The 20,824-nt window shown below is 35.7% G+C and overlaps 3 protein-coding genes across 4 annotated transcripts; 2 read left to right on the top strand and 1 right to left on the bottom strand.

Annotated features, from left to right (window-relative positions):
• The first annotated feature begins 208 nt into the window (after window positions 1-208).
• On the top strand, window positions 209-3,690 carry LOC119070933. Its single transcript, XM_037175481.1, has 3 exons — window positions 209-248; window positions 3,044-3,239; window positions 3,302-3,690. Coding segments are annotated over exons 1-3 (297 nt in total). The 5' UTR covers window positions 209-246; the 3' UTR covers window positions 3,401-3,690.
• A 4,948-nt stretch (window positions 3,691-8,638) lies between these two features.
• LOC119070919 (probable cationic amino acid transporter) lies at window positions 8,639-15,793 on the top strand. Of its 2 annotated transcripts, XM_037175458.1 has the most exons (10): window positions 8,639-8,838; window positions 8,935-9,209; window positions 11,659-11,804; window positions 12,486-12,641; window positions 12,705-12,835; window positions 12,919-13,211; window positions 13,285-13,676; window positions 13,746-14,092; window positions 14,154-14,481; window positions 14,590-15,037. In XM_037175458.1, coding segments are annotated over exons 2-10 (1,959 nt in total). In that variant the 5' UTR covers window positions 8,639-8,838; window positions 8,935-9,207; the 3' UTR covers window positions 14,754-15,037. The 2 variants fall into 2 exon arrangements, with proteins under 2 accessions (XP_037031353.1, XP_037031352.1); XM_037175457.1 differs by having other exon boundaries at window positions 8,648-9,209; window positions 14,590-15,793.
• A 2,064-nt stretch (window positions 15,794-17,857) lies between these two features.
• Window positions 17,858-18,994, bottom strand: LOC119070931 (trypsin-1-like). Its single transcript, XM_037175475.1, has 2 exons — window positions 18,623-18,994; window positions 17,858-18,544 (listed from the first exon to the last, which is right to left on the bottom strand). Exons 1-2 carry the CDS (start codon window positions 18,906-18,908, stop codon window positions 17,916-17,918), a joined length of 915 nt encoding a protein of 304 aa, XP_037031370.1. The 5' UTR covers window positions 18,909-18,994; the 3' UTR covers window positions 17,858-17,915.
• Between the last annotated feature and the right edge of the window lie 1,830 nt (window positions 18,995-20,824).

Here is a 20,824-nt window from a genome sequence, read left to right as displayed (position 1 = left end):
ATTGTATACATTTCGTGTCTTGATGCACCGTGCGAAGAAAAGACAAGCCGCTGGCAATCATTTTATTTGTTCCGTGTCGTCGTTTGTCGTTTGACTGGAATTGACTTTTGATATTATGTGTACACACTCTCTGCATTATCAGTTGTGTATTGACCATTGCACGGAAATAAATTGTTTTTGTAACTGGCTCTAAAAGACTTTGTTTTGAAATAAATTTGAAATTTTGTTATTTCGTTGAAAATTAAAATGTAAGTTCGTTGAGTGAAAATAATAAAAAAAAAAGAAATGCAAAATGTTCAGGTGTTTTCAGTATTATGCATTTGATTCATCGTTTATCCTTTTTAAAACAGTGTAACGATAAAATCTTTCGTACAATTGTTAAATGTTTGATACGAAGTCTTGTACTTCATTTGTTCTTTATCGTATATTTTGGTATAAAAGACAAATTAAGCTGGAAGTGAATGTTCATTTTTTAAAACCGTTGTCACTAACAGATGATTAGAAACGTCTTTTTTCTTTCTGTACAATAGAGTACAGATCATTTTAGAGTGTTAGGTTTTGAGACGGCTGCGAAAGTAATGACTCAACAAGTTTATCGAATGAAAATATTTTTGTAACGCGCATTATCCCCCAGTCAAATAACATCCACAGCGTCCATTAACTTCCCATCTAATAGCGTCCAGTCCAATAATATCCACTGTCCATTTTCATCCAGTCCAATAATATCCACGTCAATTTCATCCAGTCCAATAATATCCAGCCATCTCAGGGATATTTTCCTTACACAAAAAGATTTTCCTTATACAAAATGCGTGGATGTTATTGGACTCGATGAAAATGGACAGTGGATATTGTTGGACTGGATGAAATTGAACTGGATGATATTGAAATGGAAAATATTAGATTGGAAGTTAACGGACACACTGTGGATGCTCTTTCAGAAGCTAAGGAATTCTGAGTCAAAGTGGTCTGGTCAATTGTTACTCATAGGTGTTAGTTGGTTGCTTTTTGCGTATGTATTAATTGAGTCACCTCTTTCGACCGTAGCGCCTAAGCGTCTGTAAAATTTAAAGAGCGTTGGAAATGGCATTCACGTTAAGAAAATCATGTTATCAAATAGCCATCATAGTTTGACAAATCCCATAAAAATAAAGCGAAGGCGTAAATTTATCAAATTTTACCGAAATTTATCTAATTTACTGAATTTATCGAAAAATAATTTCGTTAAATTTGGTTAAATTTACCACATTTTATAGAAATCTACTGAATTTATGTTGCGGTGAATTCAGTAAATTTCAGTGAACTTCAATACCAAATTTAACGAAATTATTTTTCGATAAATTCAGTAAATATATCATCTTGAAGATACGGTACTTTCAGACGTAACCTCACTTAAGTTTCGTTCATTCATTCATTTGCATGAGATTTTTTTAACGTGATTGACATTTCTTGATGTGGATGGCATTTCAAACGGCCTTGAAGATGATCTATATTCATGAATAAGAGCTCGTCGATTTTGTTTTTATTTTAAAAGGCCTGGCCCCAGGCTGTACTCAGAATTGACCAAGGAATCCGAAACAGCAAATTTTTTTTTTTTTAAATTCATTTTTCCCTTGCTTCTAGGCTGATTTTTGATTTTTGGGGTAGTAGCATGAAATTGCACACAATGTTGACAGATATCTCGGGCAGTTGGGAACAGAAGACATTGCTGCTTACTGTAGTGAATAGCTGAGGAGTCCAGCTCTGAAATACCATAAGAACGTTGTTGTTCTTCGCCTTCACTCGGGCAGGGTAACTCTGTCAGTGTTCCCAACTAAGACTTTTCAACCAAAAATTTCAACTGTATTTGCAAACAAAATTGGACTCCTCAGCTATTCACTACAGTTAGCAGCAATGTCTTCTGTTCCCAACTGCCCGAGATATCTGTCAACATTGTGTGCAATTTCATGCTACTACACCAAAAATCAAAAATCAGCCTAGAGGCAAGGGAAAAATGAATTAAAAAATTTTTTTTTGCTGTTTCGGATTCCTTGGTCAATTCTGAGTACAGCCTGGGGCCAGGCCTTTTAAAATAAAAACAAAATGAAAATACGACCCACCCTAACATTTATATACTTATGCCTTTTCCGAGTTGAATTTGCGCCCTTTACTAAGTCTTTGCGGCTCTTCGCTTTTTTGTAGCCAGTTTATGCACTGCTCGGTGCAAGTGCACACACGGAAGTTATGACCATTTTTTTTTCTTTTTGAGAACCTTCGCCTGAAGAATTTTCCTAGAATCTAAAGCACATCAAAGCTCACACTATCAGCAAATAAAATTGATTCCAAAAATCAAGAATACAAGGACATTAAATCTAACAACTAAAGTGAAAGCACGTTGTCCAATTACTCGATGAATTTCTTTTCTATTTCGCATAACTGTTACAATTTATAAAAATATTAATTTCCGATTCGACACAGGAAAAGGAAATGTGGTAGCGGACGTTAAACGATCGAACCAAACAAACAACTTTAAACATCTCTTCCTTTACCGCATCACTGCAGCCGTATAATATTCAGCTCACATATCGTGCAATTCAAAATGATTTATGAATCATGTGAATCTATAAAGAGCGCGTGACATTATTAAACTTGATTTCATTTTCTTCGGATGTGCATTCATTCGCATGCAACTAGTGAAAGTGAAGCATTAATTACCTGATGAAGATGCATAATAGCGTAAATGCAATAAAATTGAGACTCGGAAATTGATCATAATTTAAAGAAAATAAATTCAATTGACGCTCGTGAAGCTATCCTGTCCCAAAAAGTCGAAACAGGAGTCAAAATCACTAGTGTAAGAGTAACACTGTATATACCGAATCTGTTACTTCTTTTGTTCAAAGTATTTTCAAAAAGATTGTAGAAAAATTTAATAGTTTTGCTATGAGTTGACCATATCAGCTAGAGATAATAGTCTATTTTTCTCGTCGATGTCGATAACAGATTTCATAGCCGTTCGTAGCCAACGTAAAATTAAACAAGTTTACCACTAAAATGATTTCAGGCGAAAGCTCACTTCATTTTTTGGACTTATATTCATTAGCTGCTATGCGCAAGCACAATACCAACATCGAGCTGTGCTGGAAAATGAAGCATTCGAAAATTTGATTCCCTCACATTATCGCAACAAATTTCTGCAGTCGCCAGAATTCCGCAACATATTGGCTAAAAGTACATGGTTTGGACCGGGTGAGCATCCGGTAAATTTTCAAATTCGAACATCTACAAAATACCGCTAAGATAATTGGGTAATTCTGTACAGGTCTATCAGAGGGAGGCAGATAAAATTCATCGATCGGAGATTTATACGGTGCTCACACATGCTGGTTTCGTTGAACGACAGATTGGGAAATTTCAGTAAATGAAATCCGGTCATTAAAAGAAACAATAATAAACACAACAACATCATTGATAATAAATTTTGCTATCTACATGTAATTTCGGGATAATAATACTGAAGGTGAGTGTATGCTACAACAACTAGAGAACTGCATCGACAGGCCCTACCGACGCCACCGATATCCCCTCAGCCAAAAACAAGATCGTTCAAGTCGTTACTAGTTTGGAATATATATTTAAAAAAAACTAAAATCAGTGAATAGTCTGTTCAAAATAAACAAAGTTTTTGCAGTGCCAAGTTTAAAAGTACAATTAAACACATTTTCTTTGATTCATGTTTTAGTGGCTCCTGCGAACTATCCGTTTCACAGAGTTTGGGTGTTTGCCCAATTCCTGTGGACTTATCTCCTAATCCATGCGTTCCATTTTAATGTTTCTTTTGCCGGTCAATTCTAACTCATATTTGTAAAACAAACACATTTTACTTGAACCTTCTAGCAAGTCTCTAAAAGTCTCTAGACCGATGAGTGACGAATGACTGATGAGCACTTGGAATTTCGATTCGATGCATAAGATAATTGTTTCTCTCTTCTCTGTGAGAATCTGTTAAAGTGAAGTTTCAACCAAAAATGAAACTTTTCTTTTAAAAAATGCAAAGAAAAGTCATACAGTCGAAGAAAAATAGATTTCGGTTTTTTCAACGAATACAATCCAAACGATGTTATTTAATCCACATGCGATTTACAAGTTATATTACATATACAATAGGGTGTAGCGTTTTGACGAAAGTATTTTGTTTTTTAAGGCCTGCGGGTAGGTTCGATGCAGAATGGTCCACTGAACACGAAAATAAAAAAAAATAAATTTGAAGTTCGAAGCTCCCATGCGCATAAATTCTGTGAAAATTAAAAAAAATATGGTTTTTCTCGTACCATTTTCTACACACTAGAAGGTCATCGAATCTGCAACCCATTGAATCTTTACGTCAAGTCTATATTCGTTTGAAAGCTCTTGAAATTCCCTTTAAAATGAGCTATGACATGACTATATTCCTTTCCAGTCACATATTTTAGAAAGCTTATAATCCAAAAAAATTCTGAAAAAGTCATGGTCGGGAGCACTATTTGTAATTGTTCAACGGTGACTCAAATATTTATAAATTTTTAAGTATGCCAAATTGAAGCCACGGTCTCTACGATTAATTATCATATACACTTAAGATATATTTTTCCACACAGCCGGCAGAACTAATCTCACTATGGCTTTGAGACCAAAAAAGTCGGTTTTCAGAGGTGCGCATGGGAGCTTCGAACTAAAAAAATTTTTTTTTTGGTATTTTCGTGTTCAGTGGACCATTCTGCATCGAACCTACCCACAGGCCTTAAAAAACAAAATACTTTCGTCAAAACGCTACACCCTAATATCGAGCCTAATATACATTCGTAAATATCGTATCATTGGTAATGCATTTGGGATAAATAGCATTGATTGGATTTTATTGCCAGTTTCTTATTTTTCTTCGACTGTAGAATCATTTTCTTTAGATCAGGTAAGATCAGGTCAGGTCATTTCATTAGAAAAAACCAGAAAGGAACCAGAAGAAACTTATGAATTCCCTGCAGTTCTATAGCTTTAGGATAGAGAAGACAGAGGACAATGAAGACGTACGTCACTTATATTTTTAGGAAATGGCCTCTGGTGACTTCAAACTTGTTAAAATTCCAAATGTCAGCCGAAAAAATGGCCAAAAAGTTGGTCTAGTGTCTAGAACAAAGAAGTACTAGGAACGTCAGAATTCGACATTCGATTAGTTACTCCATAAACAGTAAAGAGGAACGGGATCAATCAAATAGTTATGTCGCAAGAAAAAGCTTTCGTAGACGTAAATTCGAATTTTTGATAGAGAAAACTGTCAAAAAATTTAACTTTCCATTATCCTTGAGCAGAAATCAAGGAGAGGGGATGTAGTGATGAAATGGACAAGAAACACAAGAACTAGTATCCCAAATTATAGCTATGTATCTCTTATTGCTCTAGAAGAAACTTAACAAATCCATATTAGGACTTACATGAGCTTATCAGGCCATAATATCTCAGACTCCTGGATCATGAACGGCCGGCTGAAATCAGAAGTACTTGACTGTCCCTATTGAATGACATCTCATTAAATTTTATGAAAAATGGATTGAAAATGATTAGAGGCCATGGCTTCAAAGTTGATGAATTTTTCGTGACACTTTTTAGGGCACCCTAATACCGACTATTCCAAAAAAACGTTCTTCCATGAAATATCGGTGTGAGACATACTTTCGAGAACAGATGCAATTTTTTCAAAAAGATATTGCCTTACAGGTTTTCATATAATAGTAGATTATTCACCTCTGTCCACATGTTTATTTAGCCACTTGGGGAGTTATTGCATGTAATGAGCCGAAGGCGAATGTTATAACCCCAAGTGTCTAAATAAACATTTGGGCAGAGGTGAATACGCTATTTTATCTACCGACGGCGAAATAATAGCACCTTTTCACTGCTATTATTTCACCTAGGTAGATAAATGACTTTTCCGGCTTGAAAAACAATTTTCCATTACCAGGAATTTTTTTTTTTGATTTTACAACTTTTCATGACAAACAACATGAAACAAGTTTATGCAATTGATTGCTGGTATTTTTGTGCAGACACGCCGACTCCTGGTGGTCGTTGGGTGCCGCCGCACCCGACAGAAGGATTTGTTGGGTGCGTAGCACCCACCAGAATAATGCTCTATTTGATAAATAAGAATTCGAAAAATAAACTTTTCTAGCATTATGTCAGTTCATCCAAAAATAAAAATATTTCCTCGGAACCCATTACAATGCTTAGTATCTTCAGCAATCACATTTACTCTTTTTGAAGAATATGCCTGTCGTAACGGAGACACCCTTATTCAAATAGCCGCGCCTTCACGAAAGTGTTGTCTCGTACTTTATTACTTTCATAGCTTCGCAAGAGGACTTAGCATTGTGTAGTTACTCAGACTAAGTTGAAGCAGTGACTAAATTGTCTGACCTGACACTTAAAATAGTATGTAGTTTCTAAACTTCAGAATCTATTCAAGAAAGTATAAATCTTTTTGTAGTCGAGGGTGGAACCGGAAACGAAAGTTCACTTATCTCTTGAAACCTTTGAGCAAAGGATTTTTTTTAAATCAAAATGTAAGCTTGCGCGAATGGTATTTCTGAAAAATTTCGTGTTTTTTATAGTTCTGCCATATTTAGTGCTACTGAACTTGGAATATAAGACTTTTTACAACATTTATATTTTTAATAAAAACTCTTTCCTACACAGGCCTATTATGTAGAATCTCTGGGTGAATCTTGCAAATCTTGTGAACTAATTCTACATAATAGCCCCTGTCCTACAATACATCAGAAAAAACAAAAGAAATATTGAAAAAGTTTTGACTACTAAATTTGTGGTTGCTTCAAAGTTGACTTTCTTTCGCCAACGTTTTTGTTTTAGCTTAATACAAATATTTGTGGTATACAAAGCGGGTTTCAATTTTTTGTTGTGATAGCTTATTTTGAAGGTATTGTGATGGAGATTTCCGAAAAAAAAAGATTTTGAAAAAACTAAAGATTTTGTTTGAGTTATCACCGTAATACGGCCTCAAACATACAAAATTCTTGTATTTTCTAATAGTTGGAAAAATATGATTTTTTTTCGAAAGCTTGACTTTTTATTTTAGTAAACTAATCTTAATAATTCAGCGTATTTAACATATTTGTTTTTTTTTTAATGTCAATAAAGATATCCTGATTTCAGCATATTTGAAAAAATCCTTCTTTTTTTCAAAAAGTATCACAAGATAAAATTAAGAGCCGTTTTCTGCCAAAAATGTTTGAATTACGCTAAATTTTTTTTTTTAAAGTTGACAACTGTCAACTTTGAAGCCACCACGAAATGAGAGGTCTTGCTTTTTTCAAAATTTGTTTTGTCTGTTCTGATGTAATGTAGAATATAGTTTTTATTAAAAATATAAATCTTATAAAAAGTCTTATCTTCCAAGTCTAGTAGCAATAAATATGGAGCCACTACAAAAAATTCGAAATTTTTCAGAAGTAAAAAAAAATCTTTGCTGATTCAAAGGTTTCAGGGGATTAGTGAACTTTCGTATCCAATTCCACCCTCGCCTAAAAAAATTTGAAATTTGGTGTATAACTGTTTCCTTTAATTTTTACCGTGCAAATAATTTTTAGTTTCTGTACTGGATACCAGTACCGCGTCTTCTTGATACCAATTAAGTCATTTTTAGAAACGTTTTTTTTTAATTGTGATCTTGTGATCTGAGCGATTTTTGAAAATCTTGTCATATTTGTACCTCATCACTTATGTATTGTTCACTTATATTGGTTTTTTCCTAGAGCAACATTTTTAGAATAAGTTACGGTCGGAGAAATATAACTTTCGACATATTCATCGATATCATCGTTTCTCTAATTCTCTCAATTACCATTTGTAATAACATGCATAATGAGAGAATACAGAGAAACGATGATATTGTTAAATATGTCGAAAGTTATATTTCTGAAACTGTATGGTATTCAACAATTTCTTATTAAAACTCAATAATTCGAAAAATAAAAATTATATACATAAGTCATGAAGTACGAAAATCCCTTAAACAAACTTGTTCCATAAAATTATCAGTCGAACATACTCGATAATTCTAGAGGTGAAGAGTTTCGATAAAAAAATAAAAGAGACCGATCCCTTCCGTAACCGTTGTACAACCCACCCCTAATTTAATTACAAAGCCAGTCTTTAAGCACATACTTTTGCTGACATAGTTGTGCTCTTGATGCAATCAGCGTTTGATTTTTAGAAATTGTAGTAGACTGGGACCATTGCAAGGATATTGGAAATTTGCTCATCGTCAGTCGGTCAGAAGATGCAACGAGAATCTGGATATTATAACATTTACCACAGACCTATTTTTTTGTTTATGCCTGCACCCAACACCAAAAAGGAAAGTCGGTGTGTCTGATCTAGTGAGAAAACAGGATAGCCAATAAATGTAGGAAATTTCGATGAAAACTTTTCCCGCCTTTCGACCAGTTCACGAAACGTTAGCATTAGTAATCTAAATATTATCGCTACCACATGGCATAGAGCAAGGACAGTACGCAGGTCCAAAACACATACACTTTTATTCTTTTTACACATTCTTGAATACATTCCACCGTATAAACTGTCGTGCTTACAACAAGGCGTTTAACACAAAAACAGTACTCCACTAAACTTTCGTGCATATCAACCGTATACCAATAGAAGCGTGGACGTGTGCACATACAACGCGATACTTTTTTTCCTCTTTTACTTCGATTTTTCCAACTGTAATTATATTGCGAGTCGCCTGTGTGTATGGAGTAGCTATTTTTCTATGTTATTTTTGTTCAAACAACACCAAATTAGAGCGTATGTTTAATCGATTGATGTTGTTTTCCTTTTCCACTAACTCAATTCGATTTTCTTTTGTGCTTTGTGATTAAATGCGAAATAAAACCAATAAAGTGCAGATTTGTGATGGCATAATATATAAAATTTGCAAACGTTAAAACGAATTGCATGTTACCCGACTGAACAATGATGGATTGTAGCCGAGCTGAGATTGGTGAAAATATTATGGAAAGAGTTTGATTTTTCTTCATCGCAGGGTTGAAGACAAACAATTGTTTTGTAGATTTTAAGTGATCGAATAACAAATGTATGTCAATTGAACAAAGTGGTCGCGCAGTGTTTGTGAAAACCCTTTAGTAAGGATTACGGGCAGTAGCCTCGACAGAAATGTAAGTAAATGGCATAGTAATGGAGTTACTTCTAGAGTGACAGCTCAATTCCATTGTTCCTTGAAACAACTGCAACTGCAACAAATGCTTAGTGTAAAATGGACTGAATTTTCTTTTACTGAAATTGGTGCAATGTGGCGCTAGGCTCCTACGCTAATGTTTATGTTAGCTCACACCTTTAATCATTCGTTTTTTTACTAACACAAAATTTCCAATTAGAACCAATTTATTGAATTGTATCCGGAACAGATACATAACGAACAATTTCGCCCTATTTTATGATCGTTTTGAACTTACGTATAGGTCTGGTGTCTCAGGCTTCGAAACGGTTCATAAAAATTGTTGGCCTCCATAAAGAAGTTTAATGATTTTAGCAATTAATTCCAATCAAAGTCCATGGAATCCAGCTGACGCTGATGATGAAATGGATGCAATAAATAATATTTGCGTATGGGCGGCAAATCTGTTTGCTTTGTATAATTTCATGTGTTTATCTTGTCAACATTACATTTGGGTATGTACGAAGCGAAACAACTTTATTACAATTCGGTGGCTTTCTGTTGTACAAAAACAGCACATATTTACTTTCACACATATAATTTCGTATAATGAAAATTTGATTTATATCATAGAGAGAATGGCAAGGGTTTGTAACCTATGCCATTACACTATTAAATATGAAAACATTTGTTCTGCGACTTTTATGTTTAAACGTTAGGAAAACTCTTACATAAGCAGGCCTAACGTGAGTATACCTAACGTGTGTAGACCTAACGTGAGTAGACCAAACTTGAGTAGACCTAACGTAAGTAGACCTAACCCCAACGTGAGAAGACCTAACGTGAGTAGACCTAACGTGAGAAGACCTAACGTGAGAAGACCTAACGTCAGTAGACCTAACTTGAGTAGACCTAACGTGAGTAGACCTAACGTGAGTAGACCTAACGTGAGTAGACCTAACGTTAGCAGATGTAACGTGAGTAGACCTAACTTGAGTAGACCTAACGTGAGTAGACCTAACGTTAGCAGATGTAACGTGAGTAGACCTAACTTGAGTAGACCTAACGTGAGGAGACCTAACGTGAGTAGACATAACATGAGAAGACCTAACGTGAGTAGACCTAACTTGAGTAGACCTAACGTGAGTAGACCTAACGTTAGCAGATGTAACGTAAGTAAACCTAATGGAAATAATTCTACATCAGCCTTCACACCTCATAGAAAAATCGAAACTGATGTCAAAATGAAGATATTGAATCCAAATGACATGGCTAAATTGTAGCCAATATTTCGGGGCAAAAATATTATTATTTTGTTGATAATTTTGGAAAAAGTTAGGCCGTCGTTTAGTGTTAAACACGAGTCCAAAATTATCATCAAAATAATGATGATTTTTCTCTCAAATTTTAGGCAACAATTTAGCCATGTTTAGATTGCTCTTAAGTGATTGATATTCTCATGGTCCGGAACCTTAATTAAAAGCTTTATTTTAGAATTTATCTACCCATAATCCACACAAAGTAGAGCTCGGTTTCGGCTCTTTTTAATCAGATCATATGATAAATAAGCATAGATGACATGCCGTCTAGGGTGCAATTGTGTACATAATATAAGCTCAATTATGTAGTATTATGCCACAATGTCAAAATGGTCATTCACAGACGACAAGCATTTTATGGGATATGGGATAGTTATCTAACCATTTACTTCGTTTGTTTAAAGTTTAAACTACTGCGTATAGTGTTTGGATACAAAATCTATTACTTCATTTATTTTATGGATTTCTGGATTTTTATATATATAAGAGGACGGTAGCTGGAGATCAGTATTTATTTTTGAGACCGTTGTTGATAACAGATGTATTAGCATCCCTTTCAAACTTTTTATCAAGCTGCAGACCTTGCAGCGCAGGGCAATGAAAAGCTTTTTGCAAATTTTCGCCGAAAAAAAATCATTCGTAAAAATTCTAGAAAATTCACAAAAGTTTGGAATATCATTTTTTTTATGAACAATGAACTATTTGCAAATTTAGGGGGAAATATATTCGTTTTTTGATGATTTCTTTGAACCAAAATCTTTGAAAAAGTAAAACCATTAAAGCACCCAAAAATGTGTTACTTTTAAAGAAGAAATTAATTTAACTAAATTTAATTAAATTCACTCAACCCACTTGGACAAACCTGTGCAGATTACATAAATTTACACACAAAGGTTTCGCCAAGTGGGATAAGTTATCACCCACAAACCAATTTTTCCTTTAAAATACCACATTTTATTGGTTTCACTTCTTCAAAAAAAGATTTTGGTTCAGAGAAATCATCAAAAAACGATTATTTTTCCGACGGAATGTAGGCTAAAAATTTGCAAATGGTCCAAGGTCCATTGCTTTTAAGGCAGGTCCTAATCTACAACATTAACAAACAACACATGACAATCATTTAATTTCCAGGATAACTGCGATTTTTCCGTCCGGCACAGCAGGTCGATGGGGTTTCGGTGTCGTAATTTTGATATATTTAATCGTTTACAATGAAAATGGTGGTCCGACTACACTAATTGCAACAATTTTGGCATCAATATGTGCCTTATTCTCAGGTGAGTTCTTAGAGTGTTGTTGAATGTTATGTTGCTAGTGGCAATTTACGGAGCATATTGTACAATAATTGAATTAACATAATAAATTGCATGTCTGTATGATGCATGAATCATTGAGGAAAGGTTAAAGCGGACTAAACTGTTGAATTTAATCGATTATTAAAATTCTCATTTTGGTCAACCGTAACTTTCTTTGTTGTCTCTTTCAATTATAATCGGAACATTTTTAATTGGTCTGCGACCTATGTCAAATCTGACATAATTGATATTGTGAAGCAATCGAATCAATAGAAGACATTTGTTTTGTATGTAAAAAAAATTAATTGGGGGAGAGGTTGGCTTTCCATTTCTTTCGAGGTTTCTTTTAATACTAAATTCACTGAAAGTGAACTCAAAACGATACCAATGATCGTACTGTGACATTTAGACAGAAATTTTGTTTCAGCTCTTTCTTAGCTGGTCCACTTATACAAAATAAGCTGCCCATACGTCTTCACACGATTTTAACACTGCCACTGTAATGTCACCGCTATAAAGACATGTGAGCTGTTTTGATTGTATGAGTGGACCAGCTGAAAACGACCTGAATCAAATTTTGGTCTTAATCTGACTGTCGTCGACTGTATAGATAAATCTGCACTAACCCTAACCAATTCTAAAAGGCTCCTTAACCAATTTCAGCCATTTGCAAAAGTTCACTGCAGAACATCCAGATAGCATACCTGAGAGCCACACAAAAGTTCGATTTTTTCTGTTTGTTCCTTGCTCTATGGCTGGACATCTTAACACTGCTAACGGCATGCGGAGCATTGGCTAGAACACTAAGCACATGTCTAGGTTCGTTAAACTTTGAGGAATGGACCCGAATAATGTGATTATTTAAACAAAAAATGATTTTAGATGCAATGACCGGTGGAATGGCACGAATATATTTGCTGGGTCGGAATTCCGATGAGAATGAACCATGGCCGGATGTGCTAGGAGTTTCGGTTGTGTTTCTGTTGACCGTTATGTTCATGTTGGGATTGGAGGTAAATGAAAGAAAAGCGTGCCTGGTCAGCAGCAAACCAATGACTTACAAGTTAACTAAAAATTGTATTTGAATAATTTGTAGAACACAAGAGTCTTCGGTATTCTAATGGTTGCTGGTGTCATTGGAATAACAGTAATTGGGATTGCTTTATCGTACATACGGGGAAACCTGTACGAATGGCAGAGTGATAAGATAATGCCAAATGGCTGGTTGGGGCTGTTAAGCAGTGCGGCACTATCGATTTTCACTTTTCCAACTGAACTGCCATCAAACGGTGGCACATACAAGAAATTAATCGGTTTCGGAATTGTTGTAACTGTTGCTCTGACGATAGCCGTTTCAGCCGGATGTCTATCAACCATCACGGAATTTAGGTTCGTTAATGTCACGCCAATCCATGCCCATCCATTATTAAAGTCAAGAGAATTTTGATATTTTCATTTGCAGTGAAACGAAACCATTTATCGCTGTGCCCGTTCTGTCTATATTGGAGAGTCAAGATTTCCATAAAGTCGAACCGGCTGTTGCATGTCTGTTGGTATTGACATGTTCGGGGGCGTTTTTGGAACTATTTCCGGAGATGTATTCGCTTATTGTAAAGTTAACCACTTCGGAGTACAAGATCTTGTCAAGACAGATTGGATATGAAAACGGCGATAGCGGTAGTCCGGTGCTGGCCATTTTTACTGGTGGAAGCTTATGCGCTATGCTGGCCTTTGCTTGTCCTCTACAAAATTTAATTTACATCCTAGCGGCTAGTAACTTATGTGCAGGAATTTGTCGAGCGTTCTTCTTGTTGTATTCCCCATACAGACCGAAATACATGGCCAATAACACAAGTAATACACCGGAATTCGATTGCATCACATCAAGAACCAAATAAATCGAAAACCGAATTCAATTTTCAGATGAAGCTTCCTTGGCTTACAGTCGATTGGATGCACCAAGACCAAGTTCATCGAGACGTAGTCTTTGGTCATTTAATAAACCGAAAACGATTACCATTCCAGTCGCCAAATCGCGTCGAAAGAAGACAAAACGTGACATCGAACTTGAAAGGGAATGGCTGTTGCTGGGTGAACCTCAGTCGCCGATACCGAGAGTGGCTGTTCTTGATTCACCAGAGGCAGAGTCGAGTATTTTAACGGAACCAGTTGTGTCAGATGTCGATTGCATTGATCGGGAAATTTTAACCGACACCGATAGTTCGACGGATATCGATGCTATCGTAGACGAGTACAGACAGAAAGTGAAGGTGAGTAACGAGTTCAGGATTGAGAATATTCCATACAACGCAACACTTTACATGTTTCAAGGTGTCGACGGCCGGAATGGAAATGGAAAAAGTTATTCGAATTCCAACGGTTAGTTCGTGGCGACTTGCATTGTTTCTCGTCTTTCTGCTCGTAGTCGCGACGGAAATATCCATTTTCGGATTGACGAATGAGTCTCCGATTTTTTTCGCTTCTGGTGCTATTACCGTCCTCATCATCAGCATAATGATGATGTTCATACCGAAATATGATCATTCACAATCAGCACCGTCGTCTGTAACCTGTGCGTTGGCAGTTTTACTACAGTTGATTTTGCTGTATTCAACTCTGAAGAGCTCTTGGCCCGCCATTCTATTTTGGATAGGAGCAGGTGAGTTAAGACCAATGATGTCAAAGGGCCACCACTTTTCCGGACTCACAACTCCCACTTCTATATCTCGTTCTCCCACGTCATTTTAATTCTCCGAATCTATTCTAGGAATCACACTGTACACGCGCTGTCACACATGGTGTTGCCTATGTCTCGAACAACAACGACCCCAGCTGCTAATACCAACCGTAACATCGAATATGACATCGATACGGATACCGTGTCCGCCGCGTGGCTCACTCATTCCGTCACGAATATCCGGCCACAGATGACACATAGATTCGTCGGGGAGTGATATCTGTGATGAGGACACAACCGAAGAATGGACTGAGTAGATAAATTGGCTGAAATTTTGCTGGACAGAAGGTCGCATGAAAATCAAAATGAATTTTTGGTTTAATTTTTGAACTTAGTCTTTTACAGTGGTTAGGCTTTTGCGATGAAAGGAATTAAAAGAATTTGGAAAGCGGTGGAGGGGTAGGAAATTACACCGAGCAATATTGTAGATAATGCGTGAAGCTTATAACATAAAGTTCAATGCAACGCCCGTACAAAACGAATTTTTGATGGTACAATCGGTAGTTAGAATTGGAAAATTATTTTTTAATGAAAAATTGTTAAGTCTGCGAGCAGAATTACAATTCGAAATGTAAATTAAAATCAAAAGTATAAATGTTGAACGTTCAAGCATGCAATATAACTCCGCGTCTTTATCACTAAAATTTGTATCGAATCCATCAATTTAACACCTTTTGCAAACGGCACCATATAGGGACAGGAAATTGTTATTTCTACCACGGCTGTTACCGGTAGTATGCGGTATCAGGATACTCGCTTTTTGTTTTCCGATACCGATTTCAATACGGAAATAAGAAATGCGTACCGAAGTCTACACATCTTGGAAGGTCACTCAATATTATTGGATTCGCGGGAACCGGGAACACAACTTTTCAATACAAAGAAATTCACCAAAATCAAATTAGTGATTCCGTGGTGAATTAGTTTTGATATGTAAAATCATCAGTAGAAGTGTATTCCCGTGTATCTATTTGACGAAAATGGAGTTCCTAAAAACGCCCCAATGTAGGTTTTTCGTGAAATGAAACTGTTAGTCCGACCTCCGACATAAATATGGACATGGACTGAATGTAGGCAATTACGTAATATGTGTCCATTTTGTTTTTGGTTACAAAATGCTGGCAAATAGAAGGTAAATAGGCTGGCTTAAGAACGATGAACCCTTTGCAAATTTGGGCCGAAAAATTGCCTTTTTTGATGATTTCCTTAAACCAAAACCTTTTTTCTTTTAAGTAAATTGGTTTGTGAGTCATAACTTAACACATTTGGAAAAATCAAAAAAAGAAAAAATTTCCGCCCAAATGTAGGCTACACATTTGCAAAGAGTTCATCCATCTTAAGAGGCATCGATGCTTTGCTGAAAAGCATACATTAGGGCGATTTTTAAATACTGGATTTTAGTTTACTTTTGATGATATCTTTCCATCAGAATTCTTTTTGAAAAATGTGCGACCGCAATTCCGACCACGAATGTGGTAGCTTTCAACAGAAAATATATTTGGTTGTAGCAGTTTGACCGGCTCTGAGAAATGTGAGCAGTTTATGAAAATTTCGTTAAACTGCTCACTTTTCTCAGAGCTGGTCAAACGATTAGAAGAAAAACTAATTTTTATTTAAAGCTATCATCTTCGTCGTCGACGAACGGGCGTACATTTTTGAAAAAGGATTCTGATGGAAAGATATCATTAAAAATGAAATATGAGGCACACAAATGTAGGCTACAATTTCAGCTAAGTGCCGGTGCCTCTTAAGAGTATTTTAAGGTTATAGGTTGAGCTAGTTATCAATTTTTTTAATAAAGACGTTGGTAGTAAAATAAATCTGCTCTAAAGGAAGTGCATGACTAAGCGAATAGTGTCGCTGTGTTTTTAGCGAATTGACAACAAAATGTTAGTGAATTTGAAAGCAATCCTTTTCTACCCAATTATTTGGACAAACAACACCATTCAATCTTTCGGTCAATCGTATCTCTTTTATCTACTCGATTGACGGCTTTCGTAATGGGTACATGTAACAGGAAACCGGAAACTAAATTTTATTAAGAAAAATGTGTAATCGTTTGGCACTAAAAATACGAAATATTTAATTGACGAATATCAAATCTTATGCAAAGAGGAATCAAAGTAAATTTATTTTAAGGTAAATACAAAAAATTTTTGCTATTAAACTGCTGACGAATTAAATGTGAAGATTTTCTCATGTTCCTTCTTTTGATGTAGAGAAAAATTTCTAATTTTTTATGTTTAGCTATGAATCTTTCAAGTTGGTGTAGGTTGGTAATATATTTATTTAAAGAAAGAAAATTGAAAGAATAATAAAACTATAACTACTGTTTCGTCTTTAAAAGTGCTTGTTTCATTTTAAACGACGCCGTTCATATCTAAAATCACGACAGAGTAAAGTTAACCAGGCAGGAGCGCTGATTTGACTAGGGACCTGAATAATCTAGTAGTCCTATATCTTTTGCGAACAAAATTTTTCAATTCATATCAGTGTTCATTTCAGTTCATTTTCATTCAGTGTATTAGCTACCTTATTTGACGTTTCGAAAATGAACCGCTACTGCCTGGTTTATTTTACTCTGCCGTGCTAAAAGTCATCTTTACCATCTGATTTGCTTTGCTTACCGAATAATTCATGAACTGCTCAATTTTGTCAGAGCTGGTCAAACTAAAACCTTATTTTTTTTGAAAGCTAACATATTTCAGCTGGAAATAAAAGTCGTAGTTTTTGAAAAATTATTTTTATAAAAAGACGTCGAAAATTAAATACGAAACGCATTTGTGCCAATTTCTGCCAATTCCTACCCTTTTAAAAAAACTAAGAATTGGAATCTCGCTAAGGTGATCTTTATACTAAGTTTAAGATCAATGGATGCCTACCTAAAATTGTAGCCTATATTCGTGAGTTTTTATTCTATTTTCGATGATTTTTTTTTACGATTTGAAAATCGAAAGCTTTTCAACGAACGAAGTAATAGAGTTCTTATTAACCTATTGACCACATGCCTACATTCTTGCTGTCTGTGAAAATTTCGAATATATTTGAAATTGGATCGTTATATTTGTTAGATCGATAAAGTCTTTAATCTCTGATACGTGCTTCCTCCAAAAATTTTCAGTACTTTTGTTTTAGAGCTGTAGAAGAACCGTAGCGAAGGTTGACCTAGTGTACAGCTCAGTGTCCAGGCAACAGATTTTATGATTACTCATCAAAATTAGATAATTTTTGGACATTTACCCAAGACTAATTCAACCGTCTATTTCATCTGGCAACACTAAGATTACAACACTACACGTTATCTTCTATTCAACCATTTATTTGTAACATTTCTACGCGAAAAACAATTACATAATTCAGGCATCTGTTCCACCAATACTCATCTGAGCAACATAGTCATCGATGATATCTTCGATCCAAGATGTATAAGCACTGACACGAACAAAAATTGCTGGACGCATCGGTTGACCGCAAGGAACCCATCCCCAACTAAAAATGCCCACAGCAACACCATTTTGTGTCAGCGAACCACCACTATCTAGCGAACAAGCACCAACGCCACCATCCAAAGATCCAGCGCAAATATGCGAATCATGAATGGTATCGGCATCGTAGTCCCAACTAATTCGACAAGTTTGTAAGGGAATGATCGGCATACTGCCAGATTGAAGAACTGACGGATAGTCTGGGAAGAAAGAGTAAGACACACTACCCCATCCATGAAGTACTGCAATGCCAGTTGGAATTTGTTCAGATTGGGGCAATGCAATCGCGCTGACAAGTGTGTTGAATGTAAATGGGGTTTGGAATACCAACAGACCAATATCGTGCGGTCCTACAGAGCCGTCATAATCTTCATGCACCCATGTATTGCTGAGGGTTACGTGACGAATTTGTTGAGCGGAACTAAACTCATTCAAATCGTTGAGCCCTGCTACCACTGTTCGGATACCATAATTTGGAAATGATTGGATGCAATGTCCAGCTGGTTTATTTTTGAACGGACGACAAACCGATTAGTTTTTTGTGCGCACACTTTTCAACTAGAATAACTAGAACTCACCGGTTAGGACCCAATTCGGATTTATAATTGCTCCACCACAAAAGTGAGCTGGTCGAACCGTACCCCACTGAAGTGATGCCATCCATGGAGCACTTCCAGGATCAGCATTTTCACCGCCGACGATTCGACTATTGGATTTCAAATTCGATGCGGCTTTTGGTGAGCCATTTCCGACCGGCACAAGAACTCCATTCTGTACTTCAAAGAATTTAGATGGTCGTGATGGGGTTGCTTGAATTGATATTATTCCGCAGAGGAAAAGAATTATCGTGAAAATGTTCCTCATTTTCTTACTTATCGATTCGATTCGGTGACGATGATGAACTGAATCTCAATGTTCCGATTGTAACATTGATGCTACGTGTGGAAGATAGAATTGCTTATCATTTTACTTTCGGGTCTGAAAATGTTGATCGATTTTGAATTTTCACTTCTGTTCTGATTATACTCGTACGCTTGCAATGCCCTTCTATTATCGGGTTGAGAATGTTGGACTGCAACGAAAATAGGGAGCAAGTATTTAGTATTGCAACTCACTCTTCAAAAGCTGCTTTTAAGGCTGTAGTCTAGAATGCAATCAACAAGTAATGACATACTCACAAAGACAAAAGTGGACAAACGAACGAAGTTTGAAATGATCCAATTTTGGGTCTGATATCTTATCGAGCATGTAGCAGCTAGGTAATACTGATTATGTTTCGTATACAGATTTTAAGTTATTTACGACAGCAATTTAGTGGTTCATACAGATTCACCATATTGCATAATAGATTATAAAATTGAGGACGTAGGTTTAGCCGACACTGAAAAAAATATTTTCTTTAATTTGGTGATTTTGTAACCTCATAGCATCATGACAACATCCAACATTTGTTATTGATAGCAGCGTCAAAAGCAGCGACGACTTTTGCATGATGTAGTTTTATGTAGGAAAATGTATGTTAAAACTAATGAAGTAAAAGATTTTGGGTTTTTCTATTCTGTTGAAAATAGTTTTAACGAAAGCAGAAGCAGAAGACTCGATAATAAGAAACTAATTAAAGCTCGTTTGACTTTCAGTCTGTTAAATATTTTGTTTTTGTAACAGACCCGAAAATGTGAATATTTTCGCTTGCAATAGAATTAACGTGTAACATTTCTAACAGTATCTACAATAGACCTTGATGGTATCTCATCAATTCTGATAAAGTTTTAAATAATTTTAAGAATTTCGGCTATTCATCTGTTATCGACAGCAACGACATAAATAAGCGATGACCTCATGTTAGGTCTTTTGTAGTAAAAATTTTGTTGAAGCAGATGAAGTAAAAGATTTTTCATCAAGCAATAGGCAATGTTTTGAACAAAAGAAGTATCAGAAACAAATATCGTTTTGGAAACTGATAAAAAAATGTGAAAGAAGTAAGAGGCTGTGTTGAGCCACTGAAAGGTATAATCTTTCAGTCTCTTTTAATCATTCACAGACACAGACGATGTTCTTTCCATTTCAGTATTTTCTACAACGAAATTGAACATTTGTAACTCGACTATTATTTCTGTAGCGAGTAGCGATGCCGACAAAAGATGATAATAACTTAACATGTCACCTGTCACAAGCTCTAGGTAATGTGGTCCTTTATAGATCTCCTCGGCTTGCAAAACTGATCACGGCACAGCACAGTGCAGTGGATTACTTTGACTATTTTACATTTTACAACGATATCAGTTGTTTTGGAAGTATACACAATAACTTGCTTCACTTTTTAGTCTTTTAAGGGTTTTTGACTGATCTATACTACGCCGAATTATTCGATAAAAAGATGATCGCAAAACCTCTTCAATCTGTCAAATTGCAACAGAATCAAAATGTATGTAAATTTGGGGTGCCTAGCAATGTTTTAAAGGTAGATTCTGTTCCCTCTCGATCGCTACATATAGTTTTAATAGTCAAAAAGGCTTCCAAACTATGGTAAAAATGTATGAAAATAGATATTTTTCAAAAAGAGTCCCTCGGAATCCATCGGTTATGGACTAGAATTGTCCCCCAGAAACTTTACTTATAAGAAACATAGCTAACGCCGACCCGTACGAAACACCTATTCGTATCAAAAGCCTTTAATGTGAAACTCTTCATTTCTCTTACTTCATTTTCTTCTCTGCTGAAAAACTATTCTCCCTTTAAAATCACTTACATTATCCACTCTTTGCCTTGTTATCATATAC

This window comes from Bradysia coprophila, assembly GCF_014529535.1.
Source record: "Bradysia coprophila strain Holo2 chromosome IV unlocalized genomic scaffold, BU_Bcop_v1 contig_106, whole genome shotgun sequence".
NCBI classification, from domain to species: Eukaryota; Metazoa; Arthropoda; class Insecta; order Diptera; family Sciaridae; genus Bradysia; species Bradysia coprophila.
The sequence above is the reverse complement of the archived record's forward strand: the minus strand, read 5'-3'. Positions and strand labels throughout refer to the sequence as shown.